The sequence below is a fragment of the Netta rufina genome (genome assembly GCF_964035555.1).
Source record: "Netta rufina genome assembly, chromosome: 6".
NCBI lineage: Eukaryota > Metazoa > Chordata > Aves > Anseriformes > Anatidae > Netta > Netta rufina.
Window position 1 is genome coordinate 18,247,974 of NC_140129.1, and position 21,199 is coordinate 18,269,172.

Consider the following 21,199-nt stretch of genomic DNA (forward strand, 5'->3'; position numbering starts at 1 on the left):
TGGTTGGGCACCTTTCCCAACACCTGCTCCAGAGGAGAGCAACCAGGTGAGGCTGCTTGGAGGTTTCACCCATTCCCTCCCCTCAGGCACCAGGAGGAGGAGGAATCATTTTGCAGTTGCAACCAGCTGATCTCCCTTCCTGTGAGCAATAAGTAGCCTCTCTGCACCAGTAGCACCAGTAGCCTTTCTGCCAGGAAGGGGAGGAGCAGCTCACCTGGAAAAGTGAGGAGCAAAGGCTTCCAGAAGGAAGAGGGCGAAGCTGGGGATGCCCATGGGTAAGTGCATGGCAAGCATTGGTCTGGGCTGGGTGGCTGCTGTGGGGCTGATGGAAGGGACAGAGCAGGGAGAGGCTTTCAGAGGATGGAAGGCATCATCCCCCCACTTTTTTTTTTTTTCCCTCCCACTGTCCCCACAATGTGGGATGTTTTCCCTCACCCCTGTGTTGCCTGATGGCCCTAAGTGTCCCCCATTCACTGCTGCTTCAGCTAAAAAGAAATTACTTGCTTTTACTTAATCGTCATTTCATGTTAAGTGTCTAGTTAGAGCCCCCCATTTTAATCTTGTTATCATTTTAGTTACTATCCTAAGGAAATTTTTGTCTTTCCTGAGTGATAACCATTCAAGCAGGTAGTACGCAAATAAGTGTCTTTGCAGTAGGCTTAGTACTTCTTTTTGCCAACCAAGAAAGTATCTTGCATGTGCATATAGGCAATCACGTTAGGTTATACTTATTCAACTTTTTATGGAAATACAGAAGCTAGTACTCCTGGTACTCATACTACTTAATTGAAGATAAAATAACCTAGGTCTGCTGGTAGCAAAGGTCATCATTGACTCTATTTGTTCCTTAAATGAATTGACTTCCACAATGAATAAACATTATCTGTAGTTTGTGAGTTGACCTTAGGGTTTCCAGTGCTGCAGGACCTGTATCTGATGGCATGGTGGGGGTGCTGGAGCTACCACACTGGCACCAAAAAGGGCACAGGGGGAAGTGGCGGGGGGGGTGGGACGGGACCTGAGGAAAAAATCCTGCCTTGGACTTTTTTTCGAAGAAATGAGAAGCATTGGAAACAAGTACAAGAGGGTGGTAGTGGTAAAGGGACTTGAGTGGGATCTGAAGGAAAGCAGATCTTTCACTGAGGACAAAGGAAGATAAAATTATTAAAAATGATTGAGGCAGGGAATGACTTTGTCTTATGAAAAATAAGCATTGGAACTGTTGGGGAAAAATATTTAGGGCTATGAATGGGGCAAACTGTGAGTCTCAGGGTGAGAAAGGAAACCTTTCAGTGGTGGTGGGTCGACGCTCCTAGCAGAGGAGAAAACTTGGAGGTCCCCACGCATCTGGTGTCTGAGGGTGCTGAGTTGTGTGGGGTTGCTGCTCGCCTGGATGAATGCACACTGCTGGGACCGGCCATGCCCTGCACCAGGGGGATGGGGAAGCAAGCTGCCTCTGGCACCCGGATGGGAACTTCTGCTTGTCCCAGATTAGCTGACAGGATAGAAAATGTATCATAAGCAGTTTTGTACTATACCAAACTTTTCCTGCCCCAACGACTAAGTAGGAAGTAAAGGCTCCTAGAAGGCAGCTGTGATGTGCTCGCCCTGTTCTCAACCTTGTTTTTGCCTGCTGATGAAAGTTCTGCAATGTTTGTATTACAGCTATAATTATATTGCAACAGGGAGAAAAAAATAAAAATTGGTGAACCTAGCAATCATGGATTTCTTCTTTTGTAATGCAAAATTACTGCTTAGCAACTGCACACCAGACCTAGAAAGCTTATGTAATGCAAGAGAAGAGGGGTTAGGAAGCGTGTTGTGGATTAAAATGATTGCTGAGCAAGTCATGTAAGGAAGGAGCTCACTGTGCCTTGGGCGCACACTAACAGCAGCACAACTGAACAGCCAAGATGTGCCAGAGAGCACGCTGTGGAAAGCTGGGGCTCGCTGCGGTGCCTGGGTCAGTGCACAGGGCTGGCCGTGCCAGTGTGCACCCCAGTCAGCCTTGAGCCTGGGTGTTGGGCTCCCTGGTGCCGCCAGCCAGGCCGCAGCCTGCCTCTGACTGGCTCTACAGAGCCCCTGCATGGGCTGAGGGCTTCCCTGTGCTGGCCTGATCTGTTCCCTGCACGGGCTGCTTCTTGGTGCCACCTTCTGCACGTCAGTTTGGACAGCACAAGTCGTGAGCTGCTCTGATTTCTATTCCTGGCCTTGTGGCCAGAGTGCTATTTGTTCTGGTTTGATCTCTACGAAGAGCGATGTCAATGAGCTGCTCGAGGGATTTGTTTTAGACCTCTTAGTTGGGCATCCTTTCCTGCCCCTCACGTAAGTGTTTTGTCTCAAGGACATGCGTAGCTCCTCACATTACTCAGGTCTTTATCACTACCCTGCCTCAGTGGATTGCAGCAAATGATTCTCAGGCCTCTGGGACACTTTGATTAATGTATTTCCTGAGGCAATTAGGCATTGTTTTGAAAAATACGTTTAGCAGCCAACCAGGATTCATTTTCAAGAGCTATATTGCCTGCAGTTTGTTGTTCTCACTATGAATTTTAGAATTTGAAATTTGAGCTGCTTCTCTGCTTCTTTTTCCAGGCTGCATCAGTAATGCAAATAGGACAGTCCAAATTATCAAAATTACCTTTTTCTTTTCTTTTCTTTTCTTTTTTTTTTCATTGTTATTCGTATGGTGGTGTATTGTAGCTCTCACTGGGAAGATCACTCACTAAGCCCAGAAGAATTTAGCATGAAACTGTTCTGCTGTGACATCTACCCCCAAGTCTTCTATTACTGAGCAACTTCATCAGCGAGCCTCGGCCTAGCTGAACTGCTACTGCTTGCTGGGCTCTAGTCAGAGAAGCCACCTTTGTTTCTTTGTCTGCTTCTATTTACGTGAAGAAATACAATAAGAACCAGGACAGACGCTGTCTTCTCTTGGACTCTCTGCACCGTGGCCTGAGTAATAATCAATGACTTTTTTCCTTTTTCCCCCTCATTACACTGGCATGTGAGTGTGCTGAAAGCAGCCAGAAGAATGAGGCCCTCAGTGCTGTCATGGCCACATCCTTCCCAGTGTCTGTCACCGAGCGTCGCTCACCTGTGCGTGGAGAGGGTGCAGGAGGAGGAGAAAGTAGAGAGAGACCACCAAGTCTTTACAGAAAGTGCCTTGGATGCAGCCATTGTCTCCTAGGTAGACAAACTTCCCAGTTAGGCTAATCTGAAAAATAGACATTATTCAGACCGGTAAAACCTCTTTGTTTCAATGCCAGTTTCTCTTGTGCTGCTTTAGCTCCTGCATTGTTTATGTTACACTTCCATTGCTCCCTGTGCTGTTTTGTGTGTACTATTTCCCCAACCGTCTTGAATGTGAGGTTTTGAACTTCTGTCAAATCCCAAATACTAACAAGCAGGGAAATCAGGAATTTGGCTTCATGTGCACTCCCAAACACAGAGTCAGCGTGGACTTCACAGAGTGGAAGTGACCTCCTGGCTCCTGCTTCACACATGGGGCTGCCGGGCCTTGCAGCCACCGCTCAGTGCAGCCTGTATTCCAGCACGGTGTTGTTATTTTTTTAATCCTTTGGCTACCTGTTTGAAAGCATTTCTTCAGTAGAGAGTATTTTTTCCCCTCTTCAGTTATAAACACAACCTGTAAGCTCACTGTTGGCCAATGCAGAGGACAAATGTGGCAAAGAGCTTGCAGCCTGCAAGGGGGCAAAATAAACTTGGAGCGTGGCAGGTGAGAGCTGCACAACAGGAACCACAGAAGCCAGTATTTTCCATTCATTACCAGCAAAAAGCTGTGTGAGTACTGGCAAAGATCCCAAGGTAAGCAATAAAAGTGCGTATTTTGGCACGGAGTCAGTGGCTGTCGAAGTACACCCCACAAAGGCAGGCCTGCCATGGGAAGGAGCAGGGCTTAGCCCCTGGGAACCAAACCTCCTGCCCCAAATGCTGCCATGAAGGGGGTGCTGCCTTCACCCGTAGCCGTAGGTGAGATGAATGCTTTGCAGATATCCCTCCTACGTGCTTTCTGGGACCAGCAAGGGCTTGGGGAGGGGGAGCCCGGTGCGAGAAGGGAGAGTGCTCTGCCAGGTAGTTTCAGAACTCAAAATAAAATAGACTCGCTTTGCACGGTGTTTACTCAGCTAACACTGGCCATGAAAGACTTGCTAGCACAAAACAAGGTGCCTTGGGGCTCCCACAGGCTCATGGAGGTGTTTTGCAAGGTCGTAAATTTTATCCTGTTTTGCTTTTCCCAGGAGTGATGGGAATGGCTCTGGCTGTGGTGTGCGAGCACTCTGTGGCATGCAGACCTCCAGGGCACCTCCATGCTCCGAGATGGAGCTGGCCGTGTGGGGTACGTGCTGTGGGGTGCTCCAGTAGCCAGCTGCTTCTGTGCTTGATAGGGATGGCACTGGTAGGAATGGTTGTGGCCAATGCTGTCCTTGTGGGCCTGCACTCAGAAGAGCTTATGTCAGTGACGAGCTGGGATGATGTGACTTTCTGGTGGACTGGGTAAAAGAAGGAGCTAAGCAGTGAAACGTGCTTCCCACACTGCCAGTTCTCCTTTCCACTGGCTGCTCAGGGGAGCTCCCCAAAAATGTCTCTAGGAAAACTCTGAAATACAGCATACAGGCCAAAATGTGTCAGGTCCCACAGGAGCTGAACAAGCAGCTTGCTTTTGTGTAGTGCTGTAAGTGAATGGTCTGCACTGCAGTTACTCCAACAGAGAATCAATCCTTATTTTAAAACAGATGTGTATTTAAACATGTAAATGTGAGGATCCAGAGAGCTCCTTCAGGCCAAATGCTGCCTTTCTTGTGAAAGCTTCTGTATGCAGTGGCATGCAGGTAAGATGGTAGATGCATTTCCAGAAGTCATGCAGTGCCAAGCTCTGCTTTCGACACTTGTAGTAACTCAGCTTTGTACTATAAAAGCAAATTTGCATCAGATATGTACCCACAACATAATATAATGATACAAGGCCATATCCTGAGGCAGATGCATCTCAGAGAGCCCTTGGGTGCCCAACGCTTGATTAACCCTTGCCTAGGTGACAGCCTGGTCAGCACATGACAGGGCTGGCAGTGCCCACTGGGCCCCCAGGTCAGCCCTGGGACACTCTCTGGCCAATTTTACTTTCATCTGTCACTTCTGTGCCTTGCAGGGTTTTCTATGCCTGCAGAGAGAGAACTTCTGCTTGGTGGCTAAGGGTGAAGCTCAGAACAAGCCCCAGGGATGGCTTTGGGGGTGCTGAGCTTGGCTTGGCACCGGTTTGTCACAGTGATCTGAATGTGTCTAAATCGAGTGAAGCCTGGGTGTTTTCTGCCTCACTGGCCTAGCCTGTACAGCTGCATGATGTTTGTCTGGGCACTGGAGGAACAGAGCTTCTGGTCAGAGGGGTGAGGGACTTCCTGCTTCAGTCATAGAGTAACAGTTCAGATCTGATTGCTTTTTTGCTCTGTATTTATCTCCCTAGAACAAGTCTCTTGCATGGGACCTTTCTGCAGTAACAGGCAGTAGTGGTGGTTTGTGTCAGGCCGAGTGCATTTTCCAGAGATGTAGGAGGCTTCCAGAGAGAGATTTGCCCTTCTGGGGAGGGGCAGGGACTTTAATAATTTTCATACAGGTGTGGCCCAACCCCATCCAAGCATAACTGAGATTTCCCTAAGCACACCAGCAGTGTCTGAGGAGCTCTGCAGTGCAGGAAGGTCATTGTGAGGGGACGTGTCAGCCCTTTGCTGTCCTCACAGCACTCTTTCCAGAAGCATGCTTCTTTCTGATGAGGTAAACGTGCACTGTGTCTGTGCTGCAACATGTCAGTTCTGTAACCACAGAGGTTACAACCATGCTTTTGACCCGAGTTCTTGGTATTTTAATTCTTTGGGCTTGGGCAGTAGAAAACAAAAGAAATGCTGAAAACAAATTGCCACGAACATCACCGGGAATAAAATACATCTGCAGGATGGCTCAGTATGGAAAGCTACAACTTTATCTTTAAAATTGTAGATTAAATCCTACATGCCAATTCAAGATGATGTCTACAAATGCTTAGCATGTTCTTATGTGCACTGGGCTAAGCGGGAGAAGTACAGTCCGTTAGGATCTCTGGATTTGCTAATTCCTTGAATGTGCTGAAAATATCTATTCCTTTTGTGCTCTGCCAAGAGATGGCTCCCAACAGCGGTCTCTGAAATGCGGTGCTGTGTCCATCGCCCCTTGTTGCTCACCTGTTGTGATCTGGTGGTGACTGTGAGCAGTGGCTGGCTGTGGGAGGTGGCTCCCAGCGGGATGCGTGCCCTGCTGCGTGTAGCTGGAGGGGTAACCAGCACGTGGCCAGTCCACATGATGTCCAGACAGCTGCCTTCTCCTGTCCAGCGTGGCCATGAGCTGCTGTCACCAGCAATGCCGCTCTTAAGATGCCAAACTGTATTATAATCTGCATCTACTGCATTCACAAGCTTAAAATTATATATATATATTATTTACTATATTATTGCTACTTCCGAGGCAATCAGCTCTGGGGCAGACGCGTTCTGCAGCAGAGCAGGGGATTGGACTGGCAGGGCTAATTTTTCTGGCACCGAGCCCACTCAAGGGAGCCGCCAGGACCCGGCAGCCCTCGTGAGGGAGGGGAACGAGGCGAGAAGGAGGCGTAGGCGGAGCCAGCAGGGCCCCCTCCCCGGCCGTTCAAAAGCCGCCCCTAGGGAGCGCGAGTGAGCAGGAGCACAGTGACCAGGACTGGCAGTTAGGGTGTGGTGCGGCAGTTAGGGCGTGGCACGGCAGGGCGGGGCACAGCAGTTAGGGCGGGGCGCAGTCATTAGGGCATGGCACGGCAGTTAGGGCGAGCAGAGAGGGCAGAGCGCTCCCCCCCGCCCATACGAACACCTCCTCTAACGGCGGTCTAGCGCTAGCTCAGCTGCAATGGTGTACACCAGGCACAGCGCTCTCCAGGAAGTCTGTGCGCACCCAGACCGACTGCCCGCTCAAAACTGCTGAGAGAGACAGGTAGCTGAGGAAGAGGTAGTAAGTCTACCCAGGAGGATGCCTAGGGCGAGGAAGTCGACTCCACACCTCAGGACTGCCTCCACCAGGACTGAAAGAAGGGTGATGTGGGCAACTCCCTTCTCAGGGGAACAGAGGGCCCTATTTGTCAGCCTGACCCTTCCCATAGGGAAGTCTGCTGCCTCCCTGGGGCCAGGGTCAGGGACTTTGCCAGAAAGCTTCCCAACCTGGTTCGCCCCTCTGACTATTGTCCTCTTTTAATAGTCCAGGCTGCAAGTGATGACATTGAAGAGAGAAGCCTGAAGACCATCAAACGGGACGTTAGGGGACTGGGATGGTTAGTGGATGGAGCGGGAGTACAGGTGGTGTTTTCGTCCCTCCCTACGGTGGCAAGGAGGGGTACAGAGAGGACATGGAAAGCCCACCTGAGAAACACATGGCTCAGAGGCTGGTACCAACATAGAAATTTTGTTTTTTTGACCATGGGGCGCTCTACTCTGCACCCAGCCTGATGGCCGCAGATGAGCCATCTCTAAGGGGAAAACGGATCCTGGACCAGGAGCTGGCGGGGCTTGTTGAGAGGGCTTTAAACTAGGTAAGAAGGGGAACGGCTGAAACAAGGCTTGTTGGAGCTGTGCCAGGGGGAACAATGGCAAGGCTGGGAGAGAAGGCAATGGCCCAACTGAAGTGTATCTACACTAATGCATGCAGCATGGCTAACAAACAGGAGGAGCTGGAAGCCATCATGTGGCAGGCAGGCTATGACTTGGTTGCCATCACAGAAATGTGGTGGGACCACTCTCATGACTGGAGTGCTGCAATGTCTGGCTATAGGCTCTTCAGAAGGGACAGGCAGCACAGAAGGGGTGGTGGTGTGGGTCTATATCAGAGAGAGTTTTGATGTTGTGGAACTTGAGGCTGGGAATGATAAGGTTGAGTCCCTGTGGGTTAGGATCAGCGGGAAGGCCAACAAGGCAAGCATCCTGGTGGGGGTCTGTTATAGACCGCCAAACCAGGATGAGGAGACTGATGAGGAGTTCTACAGGTAGTTGACAAATGTTGCAAAATCATCAGTGCTTGTTCTCGTGGGGGACTTCAACTTCCCAGGTATATCCTGGAAGCACAACACAGCCCAGAGAAAGCAGTCTAGGAGGTTTCTGGAGAGCTTGGAAGATAGCTTCCTGACACAGCTGGTCAGTGAGCCTACCAGGGGAGGTGCCCCGCTAGACCTTCTCTTCACAAACAGAGAAGGACTGGTGGGAGATGTGGTGGTTGGAAACTGTCTTGGGCAGAGTGACCATGAAATGGTAGAGTTCTCCATTCTTGGAGAAGCCAGGAAAAGGACCAGTAAAACCACTGTATTGGACTTCCAAAGGGCTGACTTTGAACTGTTCAGGACACTGGTTGGTAGAGTCCCTTGGGAGATGGTTCTGAAGGGCGGAGGAGTCCAGGAAGGCTGGGTGCTCTTCAAGAGGGAAATCTTAATGGCGCAGGAGCAGTCTGTCCCCACATGCCCAAAGACAAGCCGGCAGGGAAGAAGACCGGCCTGGCTGAACAGAGAATTTTTTAGTGTGGGGGGGGATTTTTTACTGAGAGGGTTGTGAGGCATTGGAATGGGCTGCCCAGGGAAGTGGTGGAGTCACCATCCCTGGAGGTCTTTAAAAGACATTTAGATGTTGAACTTAGCGATATGGTTTAGTGGAGGACTTGTTAGTGTTAGGTCAGAGGTTGTACTCAATGATCTTGAGGTCTCTTCCAACCTAGACAGTTCTGTGATTCTGTGAATACACACTGCTAATATTTTCAGCTGTTATGCCCTTACTCTCCCTGCTGTAACATCCACCAAGTGGAATTCGAAACAAGTCTATCTTGATGAGCAGCTGAGCTCCCCACGTGGCAATACGCGTACCCCCAAGGGATGGCTGAGGTGCAGGTGGCTTTACCCTCTGCAAAGGGGTAAATGAACGAAGGCACCACAAAATGGGGTAGGCAGAGTGGGGAACAGGCGTGTAAGCACCCCATTAGTGGCAGCATTGTTCAAGGTGATCTCTGTTCTCTTTGTTAGCTTCGCTCCCACTTCCCCTGCATGGCCCCTGCAGACATCAGAGCCCCCTGCACCTGCTCTTTCCCCCACTCTAGTCAGGAATTGCATTTGTGCTTGTAAATCATGACAAATATTTCAGTCAAAATCTTGTTCCTCGCTGTCAGAAGCACTTGGCATTGTGCTCACTTGTAATGGGGCTGTGTGGTGTCACCCTGCCAAAAAGACTTATCTGCAGTGGTGCTTGTTCATGGCTGGCTTCCTTCAGGCTAGTGTGGGCAGCATCCCTTTGCAGAGCTTGTTCCTGATGTGCGAATTATAGAAGCAATATCCTGAATTTGGTTAGCAGGGAGTTGTGGGTTTTTTTGTTTGTTTTTTGAGTTGTTTTTAACCTATGTAAGTGCAACCTGTTCTGCCCTAGCATTGTGCTTGCCTGGGATCTGGGGAGGTCTTCACAAACTGTGCCAGAAACCTTGGAGTTAAACATATGTGAAAAGGCTTTTCTCTGTGGGAATTATATATAAATAATCTGAAGATTTTAAATAAAGTATTGCAGTTTCTCCATCCTGCTTGTTGTGGACAGCCAGGCCTTTTCAAGGGACACGAGCCTGTGTCACCCAACAGCTACCATTTGCTGGAGGCAGTGGTTTTGCTCTCCTGCATCTGCTCAGGAGCCTGCGCTGTGTTGCACGCAGGGACTGCGTTATGGAGCCCATGGGACCCAAGGGCGTTGTTGGCGTCACAGCCATGCCTGTGGCTGGCTGTGCAGCAGCTGCTGGCCCTGGGCAAGGCTGGGGAGCAGCCAGCCGCCCCTTTGAAATGAGAGCGCAGGGACAATGGGAGCTGCCGGCTGCAACATGAGCTCTGCCGAGCTATGTGGACGGAGGGATGTTGCTGGAGGATAAATGTAAACCTGGGGGCTGGGTGCCGGGTTAGCGGAGGAGAGTGGACGAGGGGGGTGATTTAAAAAGAAGTACAAATGCAAATAAAACAAGATAAAATTAAGGCATCCATCATGAAGCACTGAAGCAGCTGACAGGCAGCACAAAGGACGTCGGTAAGACATACAAAGTGCAGCTGGTGTCACCCAGAGGCGAAGCGAGGAAAGCTCTTTGTGGGGAATGTTTTCCAGAAAAGGACATTCAGAGCGCTGCGTACAGGTGGCTGTGTTGGCCATCCAGACCAGCAGCCTGTCTCTGAACAGCAGGTGCCTAGGGAGAAGCACTTTTTTGCATCCAGCAGCACTCCCCGGGATGCAGTGCCAGCCCCCTGTGCCTTGTGACAATGGGGCTTCTGTGACAGGAATCGCTTCTGTATTTAGTAGTGTGAAGCTAATTGATCTAGCTGTAGTTTTTGGTCTTCTCCAGACCGTTTTACAAACCCTGCCCAAAGCCCTTTCTCCCTCTGGTTTCTCTTCTAGCTGGGGGGCCGTACTCTTATCTATTTGTTCTTGGTACAGAAGCCATTCTCTACCTTGGATGTCTTTGCAGTTTTCTCCTGTGTCTTTTCCAAATCTCTCCTTGAAACCAGAGGACCAGAACTGCAAGCAGCGCTCAGGGCACCATGGATTTATAGCAACATGGTCTGGCCTTGTTGCTTCCTCTCCTTTCCTAGGAACCAAGAGGCTGGCTTTTCTCAGTCAGCTGAGCACTGAGCTTTCACAGAACTGTCCGTCTCGTGGTTTTGATCCTATGTGACATCAGTGAGCTCAGAGGAAGTCACTGTTTATTTTATACATATATACTTGTTTATATAATTATTGAGAGATGGTCTTTGTCTTTACTTGCCTAAATATCCCACTGTAATTACCAAACACCTCACTCTTCACCACTTTTCCAGGTGATTTATGGTGCTAATAAGCAGGCATCAGCATGCCCTGGAGGAATCCACTGGATCTGCCCTGCCATGGAAACCAATCCTGTGGAGACTGGAGATATGGAAACATATCCCTACCATTTGCCTCTCCACAGTTCAGTAAGCCTTATCCATGGGAAGGCTTTCCCTTTTTTCTGCAGGTTATTTAGGTTAGCTGTCAGGGTAGGGACACTACCCAGTACCTTCTGAACATCCCAGTAGGTTCAAGGTGATGGATCTCTCTTGAATGTATTTTTTTCCTATCTTCAAAGATCCACCCGTGAAGCAAAAGGAACAGCAGCCCAATTCCCAGAGTTCAGCCTGTATGCCAATGAGGGTACATCAGAAATAAGTGACCGAGCTGTTTTCCCTGGGAGAAATAAAATCCCTAATCTGGCAAGCCGCTCCAGTCAGAGGGTGGTGCACACGTGGCCTGATCTCCAGTTTGGGAAGGTTCTGCAGTCTTGCTGTGATGCCCTGCTACATTACAGACAATCCTTTCTTATTTATTAAACACAAATCACAGTGCCACTTAGAAAATATGGCCTTCTGTAAACAGTAGAAGATACTTGACCAGTGAAACACATTGTGCTCCCATTCCCCAGCCGGTGTGGTGGCCCTCAGCTGTCATTCCCCAAAACAGGTGGTGTAAGGCAACACCTCGGTGGCTATATCACTCCAGCCTCTTGGCAGGAGGCTGTCCAGCCCCCCCGGGGAGATGTTAAAGGCACTGCGTGTGCTCCAGGCTCTGTGGGGCTGCAGCAGGAGGGAGCTCAGGTGATGGAGGTCTGTCGTGTGCTCCTCCTGGTCTTCTCCGCAGGTAAACGAGCGTGGTTCAGTGATTGTCTTGGGCTTGGTCCTTTGGGAGGGTGTGGGAGCATGGCTTTGTGTGCGTATTGCTATAAAAGCGCGTGTTCTGGGAGCAGACTGCCCAGAGGGAGGTTTTATGACATGCCGTATCACTCAAATAAGAGCTTTGGCATGCTCTGATAGCAGCTAAAACATTTCTAATTTCAGCCCTCAGATAGTCTGAAGTGAAAAGTTTGTGTTTAGTTTTTTTCCTCTCTGTGTGTTTGCCATGCTCTTATTTATTCTAGTGCTAAATTTATTTCCAAATTAATGAGAGGGTCTAGCAAACATGGCTTGAAATGTAGAATTTCACCAGTTTCAGGACTACTGTCAAGGATACAGAACTGTTTTGCAGCTGGGTATGTTGTACCAGGATAATTCTCCATAAATCATCCTTTGAAAGAATAAGGATTTTGTGATCCTAAACCTTTTTCACCAAAATCAGGAAGTATTCCAAATTCCTACCAAGCCCCTCAGAAGCTAATAGTGTGAAGGATTTTAGTTGGGTTAATAAAGCATGGCAAAATGCTTAACCTAGCTGTGACACTCGATGATCACAGCGTAGGAAGAGAAAGCAGCCGTCGGGAAGCGAGCAGTGCCCGGCTGCGCAGTCCACGCATGGGGTTTTTGCAATGACACTCGGGTATTTTAATAAGGTCTGGTGACAGGACAAGGCTGAGACAGAATCCTTGGCATCTCAGCTCAGCTGCATGACAGGACCTGGTGAAAAGGCAGTTAGGAAATATGGGGAAATCCTGGCTTAGTCTGGAGTCAGCGGCAAAATTCTTGTTGAATTCAATGGCCCAGGATCCCAACTGAGAGGCAAAAAGGCAAGGGAGAGATCTTCCAAGTGTGCTTGTGGTGAAGCTCAGCTGTTCTCCACCGCCTCTTGCTGCTGTTAAGAGGAGTAGGTGGCTCGGCAGACAAGGGAGCACGGGACATAGAAATATAAGCACAATTTGTGAACTGCCTCCTTCTCTGCCCTCCTGGGTGCTGCCAGAGTGACTCCCGGCATCAGAAAGAGCTGGCTGTGTGTAGGCCTCAGGTGGACGAACCTGGACATTGCTTTCACCCAAATGACTGAGGTTGGTCCTGTTTAACACTACTATTACTGGCAGGACCATAGAATCGAAGGCAGACAGGGCAGCAACATAAGAAATCGCTGATGATGGGCATTTTCTGTGTTAAACTGCCCAGAAATACTGAGCTCTACCACAGCCATGGGTTGGGAGAGCCTGCAGGGGATTCCTAATGCTCAGTCTGACTTCCACAGTCACGGCCATTTGTTTTTGCTCATCTACGTGTTGGCAACTCTTTCTGCCTTCATCCTGATCTGACCTGCAGATCAGACAAGGAATTGTCCCTGCTGGTGGCATTTGCAGCACGCAGGTGAACTGAGAGAGGAGCCACAGGGCAGGCTCAGTGCTGGCCAGCCGCAGGGACCAGCTGCTGGTGGCACTTGCCCTGTGCCTGGCCCCTCAGCATGTCCCCATCCCACTGACACCTCCCTGCCCTTCGCAGCTGGGCTGGCCCTGTGCTATGAGCATGAGACGCGCCTCGTCGAGGACCTGTTCAGGGACTACAACAAGGTTGTGCGGCCTGTGGAGGACCACCGGGATGCTGTTGTCGTCACGGTTGGGCTGCAGCTCATCCAGCTTATTAATGTGGTATGGTGTGGGCATGCGTCAACACTGGTTGACAGGGTATTGCCAAATGGCATGGCTTCCCTTCTCCTCTAATCCTGATGTGTGCTGCTGGTGTCTCCTTTTCTTTCTTTCTATTTTTTAAGGATGAAGTAAATCAGATCGTAACAACCAATGTCCGCCTGAAGCAGGTAACTAAATATTGCTAACTATTCTGTCCTGTTCAAATAAATATGCTAGACACAGCCAGGGATGAACTACTTTTGGGGGCAGCTTGAACCAATGGATCAGCTGGTGGAGTATTTCTTCATTCTGGGGCCTCAAGAACAAAAAGCTTCAGATGCTAGTGGCCTTAAGAAAATAATACTGCACCTTTATGTTCCTTCTCTGATAGCAATTCAGACAGTAGGCTTTGGGTATATTTATTTTGGATTAAGTGTCTTAAACCAATATTGAAGTTAATGTTTAAAAAAAAAATGAATTAGCTAGGGGCATAGTAATATGTGTCGATGCTTTCATGCATAACCCAAAGCTAGGGAGATGGGTGTTTCTAGGAAGTATTGAGCAGTGCTGGGAGAGGTTCTCCCTGGCTGAACTCCTCCCTCCGCAGCAATGGACAGATGTCAACCTGAAGTGGAATCCAGAAGACTACGGTGGTGTGAAACAAATCCGCATCCCGTCAGATGACATCTGGCGCCCAGACCTTGTCCTTTACAACAAGTAAGCAGCTTAGGAAGGGACATCCCTGTCCAGTGTCACCTTTATGGAAACTGAGACAGGAGAGCGTGTCTGCTTTCTAATGCTGTCCCATAGCAACCCCATCCTGCTGCAGGGACCAGAGGCTGAGCACCAACTGCTTTACGCAGCTAGGCTGCTCCCAGGCCACTGGGTAGCCGCTAACATCCTTCCTTTCACAGTGCAGATGGTGATTTTGCCATTGTTAAATACACCAAAGTCCTTCTGGAACACACGGGGAAGATCACCTGGACACCTCCTGCCATTTTTAAAAGTTACTGTGAAATTATAGTCACGCACTTCCCGTTCGACCAGCAGAACTGCAGCATGAAGCTGGGAACTTGGACATATGATGGTACGGTGGTGGTTATTAACCCGGTAAGCAACAGTTTGGTAACTGGGAAAAGCAATAAAGACCTGGGTACTTTCGTAGAGAAATCTCAGGTTTAGAATGGAAAATAACTGACTGAAAAACAAGCATACACTACCTGTATAATACAGAAGCCCCATTTGTAGATCAATCACAAAAATTGTCCAAGTTTGACTTACCAAATTCCGAATGTGCTTATTTCCCATGTCCTCCCCAAATTTCCCTTCAGTGGACTGTCTCTGATTCCTTCTTTAAAACATTAAGTTGAACTCTGTGCAAAGGATGATGTTCTAAGGCAAAATCACATAAATTAAGAGTGGTTGCTTTGCTTACAAAGACGCATAAAGTGCCTGACTTATTAGAAATTCTGTTCCTGAGTGACTGCCAAGTTGGGTTTTGTTCAGAACATCTAATACTCTATTTTCTGTCAGGAGAGTGATCGTCCTGACCTGAGTAACTTCATGGAGAGCGGTGAGTGGGTGATGAAGGACTACCGGGGCTGGAAGCACTGGGTTTACTACGCTTGCTGCCCTGACACGCCCTACCTGGACATCACATACCACTTCCTCATGCAGCGCCTGCCGCTCTACTTCATCGTCAATGTCATCATTCCCTGCCTGCTTTTCTCATTTTTAACTGGGTTGGTTTTTTATCTGCCCACAGATTCAGGTATGTGAATTTATTCATTCTACTGCCATAGAAATTGCTCTTCTAACAAGTTTTGGAGAAATTCTGAGCATCTGAAGCCACCACCCAACCCAAGGGGTAGTGCTTGCTAAACAGATGTCTTAGCTCAAAATAACAAGTCTAAACATTCTGCAAATAAAAGGTAAGCTCTGAAAGCTGAAACTATTAATAAGGACAAATTAGGCTGATTTCCCATGGAAAACACTGATTAACTGTCCACTTCTGCAAAACAATGATTTGGATAGCCGATTTTCTTATTCTGTCACTCAGGCTTTTAGTATGGTTGTACATCGCACAGTGTGTGAGGAAGCGGGGGGCCTGAGGCCCCTCTGCACTGTGCTGGAGCAGCCACCTTGCCATCTGTGTGCACACGTTGGCTTGTTTGACACAGAGTAATTCTGGCCTCTTCTGGCCTGCTTTGTCTCTGCTGAGCAGCTCTGCTGAAGAAAGCTCTTTTTCCCTGCTACCATGTCTCATGCTTTGTTTGTTCTGCCTTGCCCAGCTTCTCATACCACTTAATTTCAGAGACCATCCTATGAAAGACTTCCAACACAAGTTCTTTGGGTGGACAACTTTACAGAAAGTTGAAATGGATAGAAAAAAGCTGTGTGAATCATGATTTGTGGTTCAGTTCTGACATCCTAAGTACTGTAATGTCCCCCATAGCAGCTGACCTCTGGTTTTTTTTTTTTTGGTTTTTTTTTTTTTGTCTGCTCACTCGCTCTCTGGCAGGCTCATGCTGTGCTGAGGCAGGTGGACCCCAGGAGGCTCTGGAGCAGGCATTAATCAGGTGCATGCATTTCATCATTCAAATCCCACAGCTCATAAAGTGCTCCTGGCAAGCAGGCTTTCCATACCCACCACCTGTACCTCAGCCTAGTCATGTCTGGAGACTTCCATTGTACTGCTGGGCCTGGGGCTGTATGGGGCAGTCGGGTTTGGCCAGCAGCGTTACCACTTTGGGTGCTGGGAGTGCAGATAGCGTTCCAGGTGCATGAAAATGCATGTGTGTGGGTAGCCATCATTCACATCTGAACTTCTCAAATTGACAGTCTCAGTTCTGAATTATATGAACAGCAGTGGTATTGGTTTTTTTATTATAATTAGTTTGGTTTTGTGTTTTGGCATGGCAGGTGAGAAAATGACTCTCAGCATCTCTGTCTTGCTGTCTCTGACTGTGTTCCTTCTGGTCATTGTGGAGCTGATTCCCTCCACCTCCAGCGCAGTGCCTCTGATAGGCAAATACATGCTGTTTACCATGGTGTTTGTCATCGCTTCAATCATCATTACAGTTATTGTCATCAACACCCACCACCGCTCCCCAAGTACTCACACCATGCCGCACTGGGTCAGGAAGGTGAGCTCGATGCTTTTGCATGTTTTGTGGTTTCCACAGAGCATTGTGTGTGTGTTGTGTTGTTTTTTTTTGGTTTGGTTTGGTTTTGGCGGATTTTCTCCTACAAGTCAGCATGAATCAGGGAAGTAGATGCATAGTGTTAGATCTCTCCAGGCACAAGAGCCAGCGTTTCCTACTTAGTTGTGCGTAAAGGCAACGAGACTGCCAAGTTTCTCCTTTATGTAACAGAATTGCCCACTGGGTAAAGTCCTGAAGGGAATGGACGAGGCAAAGCATGGGCAGCTAGGGTACAGGGAGAAGAAAGCTGGCCAGCTGGGCTCGAGGGACATTACTATAGTCTAATTATCTATTTCTGCCTGCCCGGGGCCAGGCCCATCAGATCATGTGAACTGGGAGCACAAAGGTTGCTAGGGATAGCTGTGCTCTGCCTTCTGTTCTGCAAAAGATGGTTTAGCAAGAGCCAAGGTCTCCTCTGTACTTTTCCAGTAGTTGGGAAGGAAGATGTTTTCACACTGGCCTATATGGTGACCATGAGCTGTAGAAATAATTGGGTGTCCATTACTGCGAGCTCTTTGCCAGGCAGACAGCACCAAAGGGGACCCAGCCAGTTATTCTTATCTTTTATAAGCCTGCCTAGGTTCATATTAAGCCATGACATGAACAGGAGGTTGCTCTGCTGATTTCCTTTTAAGGCTACAGCTTACATCAGATTTGTTCTGCAGCACAAAAAATGCTGCAGAAGAGAGATTTCAAATGACAAACACTGCGTGTGCTTAAAGTTGATCTGGAAGCAAGGCCCCCTTACACCAAAGGACATTACACGTGCCTATAAGGCTTGTAATAACAAACAGTTGGAATAGTCAGGCATAAGTAGCCAGGAGACCCTCTTCTGGCTACACAGCCATGCAAAATCACTTCCAGAAAGCGTGTGATGGGCCTGTGGATGACACAGATACAATATGAATGCAGCATGTGGTGTGACATACTCCAAAGCGGAATTTCTACTGAGCCCAGGACGGGAAGTTATCTGCGACCTGAGCAGCTCGCCTTTGTTTATTGCAGAGCTGCATCTGCTAAGCAGCCCCTCCAAACAGAAATGTTCCTCTTCTGCCTCTTTGTTTTCAGATCTTCATTGATACAATCCCAAACATCATGTTTTTCTCTACAATGAAACGGCCATCCAGGGATAAACCAGACAAAAGGATTTTTGCAGAAGATATTGATATTTCTGAAATTTCTGGGAAGCCAGGTCCTATGCCTGTCAACTTCTACTCCCCACTTACCAAAAATCCAGATGTGAAAAATGCTATAGAGGGAATCAAATACATTGCGGAAACGATGAAATCGGACCAAGAATCCAGTAATGTAAGGCATTCTTTGTGCATGATTCATTTCTTACTTTCATACTCCTACATCTCATTTTTTGGCAAAATATCCATGACTCACAAAAAAAAAAAAAAACACCTCCAATCCCTGATTTGGCTTTATCAGGGGACAGTCTTCTGCCCTTGATTCACTCATTGAGGAGTGACAGATAATAGTCACAGATGGCAACTGAATCTCAGTTAAAACAAACAAAAAAAAGTAGCAGTGCTATGGTTTTCTTAATGTGGTATGTGAAGCTACAGAGCCGGAGTGTGAGTAGCAACACAGATTCCAGAACTGTAAGCAATTCCAAGAACCATTCCTCTTGTCCCTGGCTTGGGCATCTTCCCCCTGTGGTAGGCAATCTTAAAAAGCCAGGAAGCAAGCCCAACTGCAGAATTCAGATGTAGTTTTGAGAAGCCAACGTGACTTCAAAGTGATAATTCCCATTTTGATAATTTTTTTTTGTTGATCCATGAATGCTACAAGTAGTCCCTGCAAGAGAAACACATCATGAGCTACTCTGATTACTGTCTTTTTCCACATTGCAAGCCAAAGGAAGGAAAACTGCGTGTAGAGTCACATATGGCAGCGTTCCCCAGGAAAACCTAACTTTGCCTCCTTCTAGCATGTCCAATGCAATTAACCCCCTCTTCCATTTCAATTTTTGCAGCTCACACAGCTTTTGAACAGGTAACTCAGTACCAATCCCTCACCTTACTAAATGATCAGCTGCTTCCTGCTGAGAAGTTCATGTCTAGTGGTGACAGCTAACCTGCAGATGGGGAGGGGCTTCTCGGGGACAATAATTTGGCCTCTCCTCCACTCGGGCAGAATTTACACCCCAGTGTTTGTTCCTGTGACCACATTCCAGGAGCGTGTGAGATGGCTCCGGTTGCAGTCTCGTGTTCCCAATGGCTCCTCGGCAGATAAAGTGCTACCTTCAGCAGGGCTGACATGGTTTCAGTGCCTCTGGGCTCTGCTTCCTCCTGTACTTACAAGGAGGGTCTCCAGTTACTGGCAAGTGCTCCCTTCGGAAGTGGAGCCCAGCTGTTTGTGTCATCTAGGCACCACTTCCAAAGGGTTTCAAAAGTCAAATTCCAAAAATAAACTGCAGGCTGTGGCTCCTGGAGGCTTGTCACATCATGGCATTTGCTTATGAACCACCTCGAAGCAGTATTGATAAGTGTCCTCCTCTGGATGAGTTCCAGCAGCCCCTTCTACTTGTGGTGCACCAGAGGCAAAAGGAGAGTGTGCCTTAGGCCAGGGCACCTCGGTCATAGGGCAGAGTTTCAGGGTGGGAAGGCCAAGCCCCCAGTCCTGCTGTGCTCCATGCCTTGCCCTCTGCTCTTTGCTGATTTGTGCCATGATCTGTGACTGGGAAAAAGACTAAGGGAGCTTCAGAGAAGGCTGTCCCAGGCCTTGGAGTGCATTGTAGGCATGGGAAGTGGGCTGGAGCTAAACTAATGAATAATTGCTTAGGCATCCCATTAGAATGACAAGACAATAGGAAAACAAAAGCCAGTTCGGTAGAACTAATTGTTTAGCTTCCTACTTTTTAAGTATTCTTTCAAAAGCAACTATTTGACTAAAAATTAGGCTTTCCAGCATTCTTAAAATGAAATTGTTCACCAAATTGTTTTAATAATTTAGTCTTGAAACATGCATTTCTAGATAGCTCAGGCTTTCTGAACCACTGAGCTGCTTTTGCAAAGAAAATGAGTATTTTTTGCATACTAGTGGATCTTACTGAAGAGTCTTTCCATTGTTCAAGACTGTAAATTACAAAAATGCCCATAGCAGATATGGTTCTGCAGATATTTTAATATCTCCTTTCTTTCTTCCTCAGGCTGCAGAAGAGTGGAAGTTTGTTGCAATGGTGATCGATCATCTTCTCCTTGGTATATTTATGCTAGTTTGTATTATTGGAACGTTAGCTGTATTTGCTGGTCGCCTGATTGAATTAAATCAGCAAGGATGAACATCAGATGGAAACTATTTGCTGCCCTGGTAAGCATCTGAAAGCATCTTAACCGTCAAAACCTGGCCAGCCCCTGGAAGCTTCACAGGCAGGACTCAGTTCCCCTGGGAATGAGCAGGGATAATAAAATGTAAGGCTCCATACTTAGCACTTCTGAGCTGCTGCTTGGTGCCGTTTCATTGCCAAAAAGACTTACTTGCGCTACTGCTGGACCGAATGGCTGTCAGCCAGGTTTTGGTCCATTTTACCATTTATTGGGAATGTTAAGGTATTAATAAGACTGTCTGAGTTTGTAAGCCACAGACACAATTCAAGTGACATCAATAGCAGTACTAAGCTTTAGCTGAGCAATAAATCTTTATCCAGCTTTAGCTTCCAAGTTGGTTTCAATATCTGCTCTGTGGTTTTTGCATTGGCAGTGTCACAAATGACTCTCCTTGTAACGTGGACTGTAACCAGCAGAAATGTCTCGAAATCCTTGGTTAAGCACTTGATTTTCACATACAAACCTGAAACAACTGTTGTGTGTGACTCTACCTGCAGAAACTCTTGGTCCAGAAAAGAGGAGGGAATGTTCCTTGTTGTGGGAAGGATCCGCAGCCAGTTGGCTTTTGCAGGTATTTATTTGCTATCCAGGCCCACGATAAAGGACTTGCAGAGGAGGATTTTTCACCCTCTTCTATCAGTGAGTCCTGCTCTGTGGCCACCCAAATAAGCTACAGACAGAGACCAAGCACACCTTGGTGTCTGCTCTCCATTTTGAGTGATGAGTAATTGTGGGGGCAGCTTCAAATTATGAGAATGCTCAGTGTGACATCTTAAACACAACTCTCCGTCCTCTGCTCTGCTGAAATATGTCACGAGCATCAAAGTCAGACACAGCATCACAAAGAATATTCCTATGGAAAGCTTGAATACCGGTTCTACTCCATGTGGCAAAATGATAGGACCTCCACCCTCAAATGGCCTGAATTAACCAAGCTTTCTTCAAATGTTGAGCAGCAGCTCACTCTAGTGACAAAACTGAGTAGTGCTACTTTCGTCCAAAGACCTTTGATGTTGTAGGGTTGTTGGTTTTTTTCCAGTAAATATTCAACCCAGGCAACAAGCTTATGTTTGTTTCAATAACACAGTGTGGAAGTTCCAGCAGTGCTGTCTATTCTTCTCAAAAATAAATAAGCAGAGGTGGGGCAAAGAATACAAGTTACTCATCTTTCCAAGCTGGTTGCCCAAGCCAGTAAGACTGCTTTGCTAACATCTGTAAATAATTTGCTGTGAGTTTAATAAAATAACTTATGTTAAGGTTCTA

At 47.8% G+C, this 21,199-nt stretch overlaps 1 protein-coding gene across 2 annotated transcripts; it reads left to right on the forward strand.

The window, feature by feature from the left end:
• The first annotated feature begins 10,939 nt into the window (after positions 1–10,939).
• On the forward strand, positions 10,940–21,199 carry CHRNA1 (cholinergic receptor nicotinic alpha 1 subunit). 2 transcript variants are annotated; one of them, XM_084289211.1, is made up of 11 exons: positions 10,940–11,018; positions 11,547–11,723; positions 13,274–13,419; positions 13,542–13,586; positions 14,006–14,115; positions 14,313–14,508; positions 14,932–15,169; positions 16,321–16,544; positions 17,670–17,909; positions 19,759–19,919; positions 20,310–21,199. In XM_084289211.1, exons 1-10 carry the CDS (start codon positions 10,955–10,957, stop codon positions 19,888–19,890), a joined length of 1,572 nt encoding a protein of 523 aa, XP_084145337.1. In that variant the 5' UTR covers positions 10,940–10,954; the 3' UTR covers positions 19,891–19,919; positions 20,310–21,199. The 2 variants fall into 2 exon arrangements, with proteins under 2 accessions (XP_084145337.1, XP_084145338.1); XM_084289212.1 differs by having other exon boundaries at positions 20,434–21,199.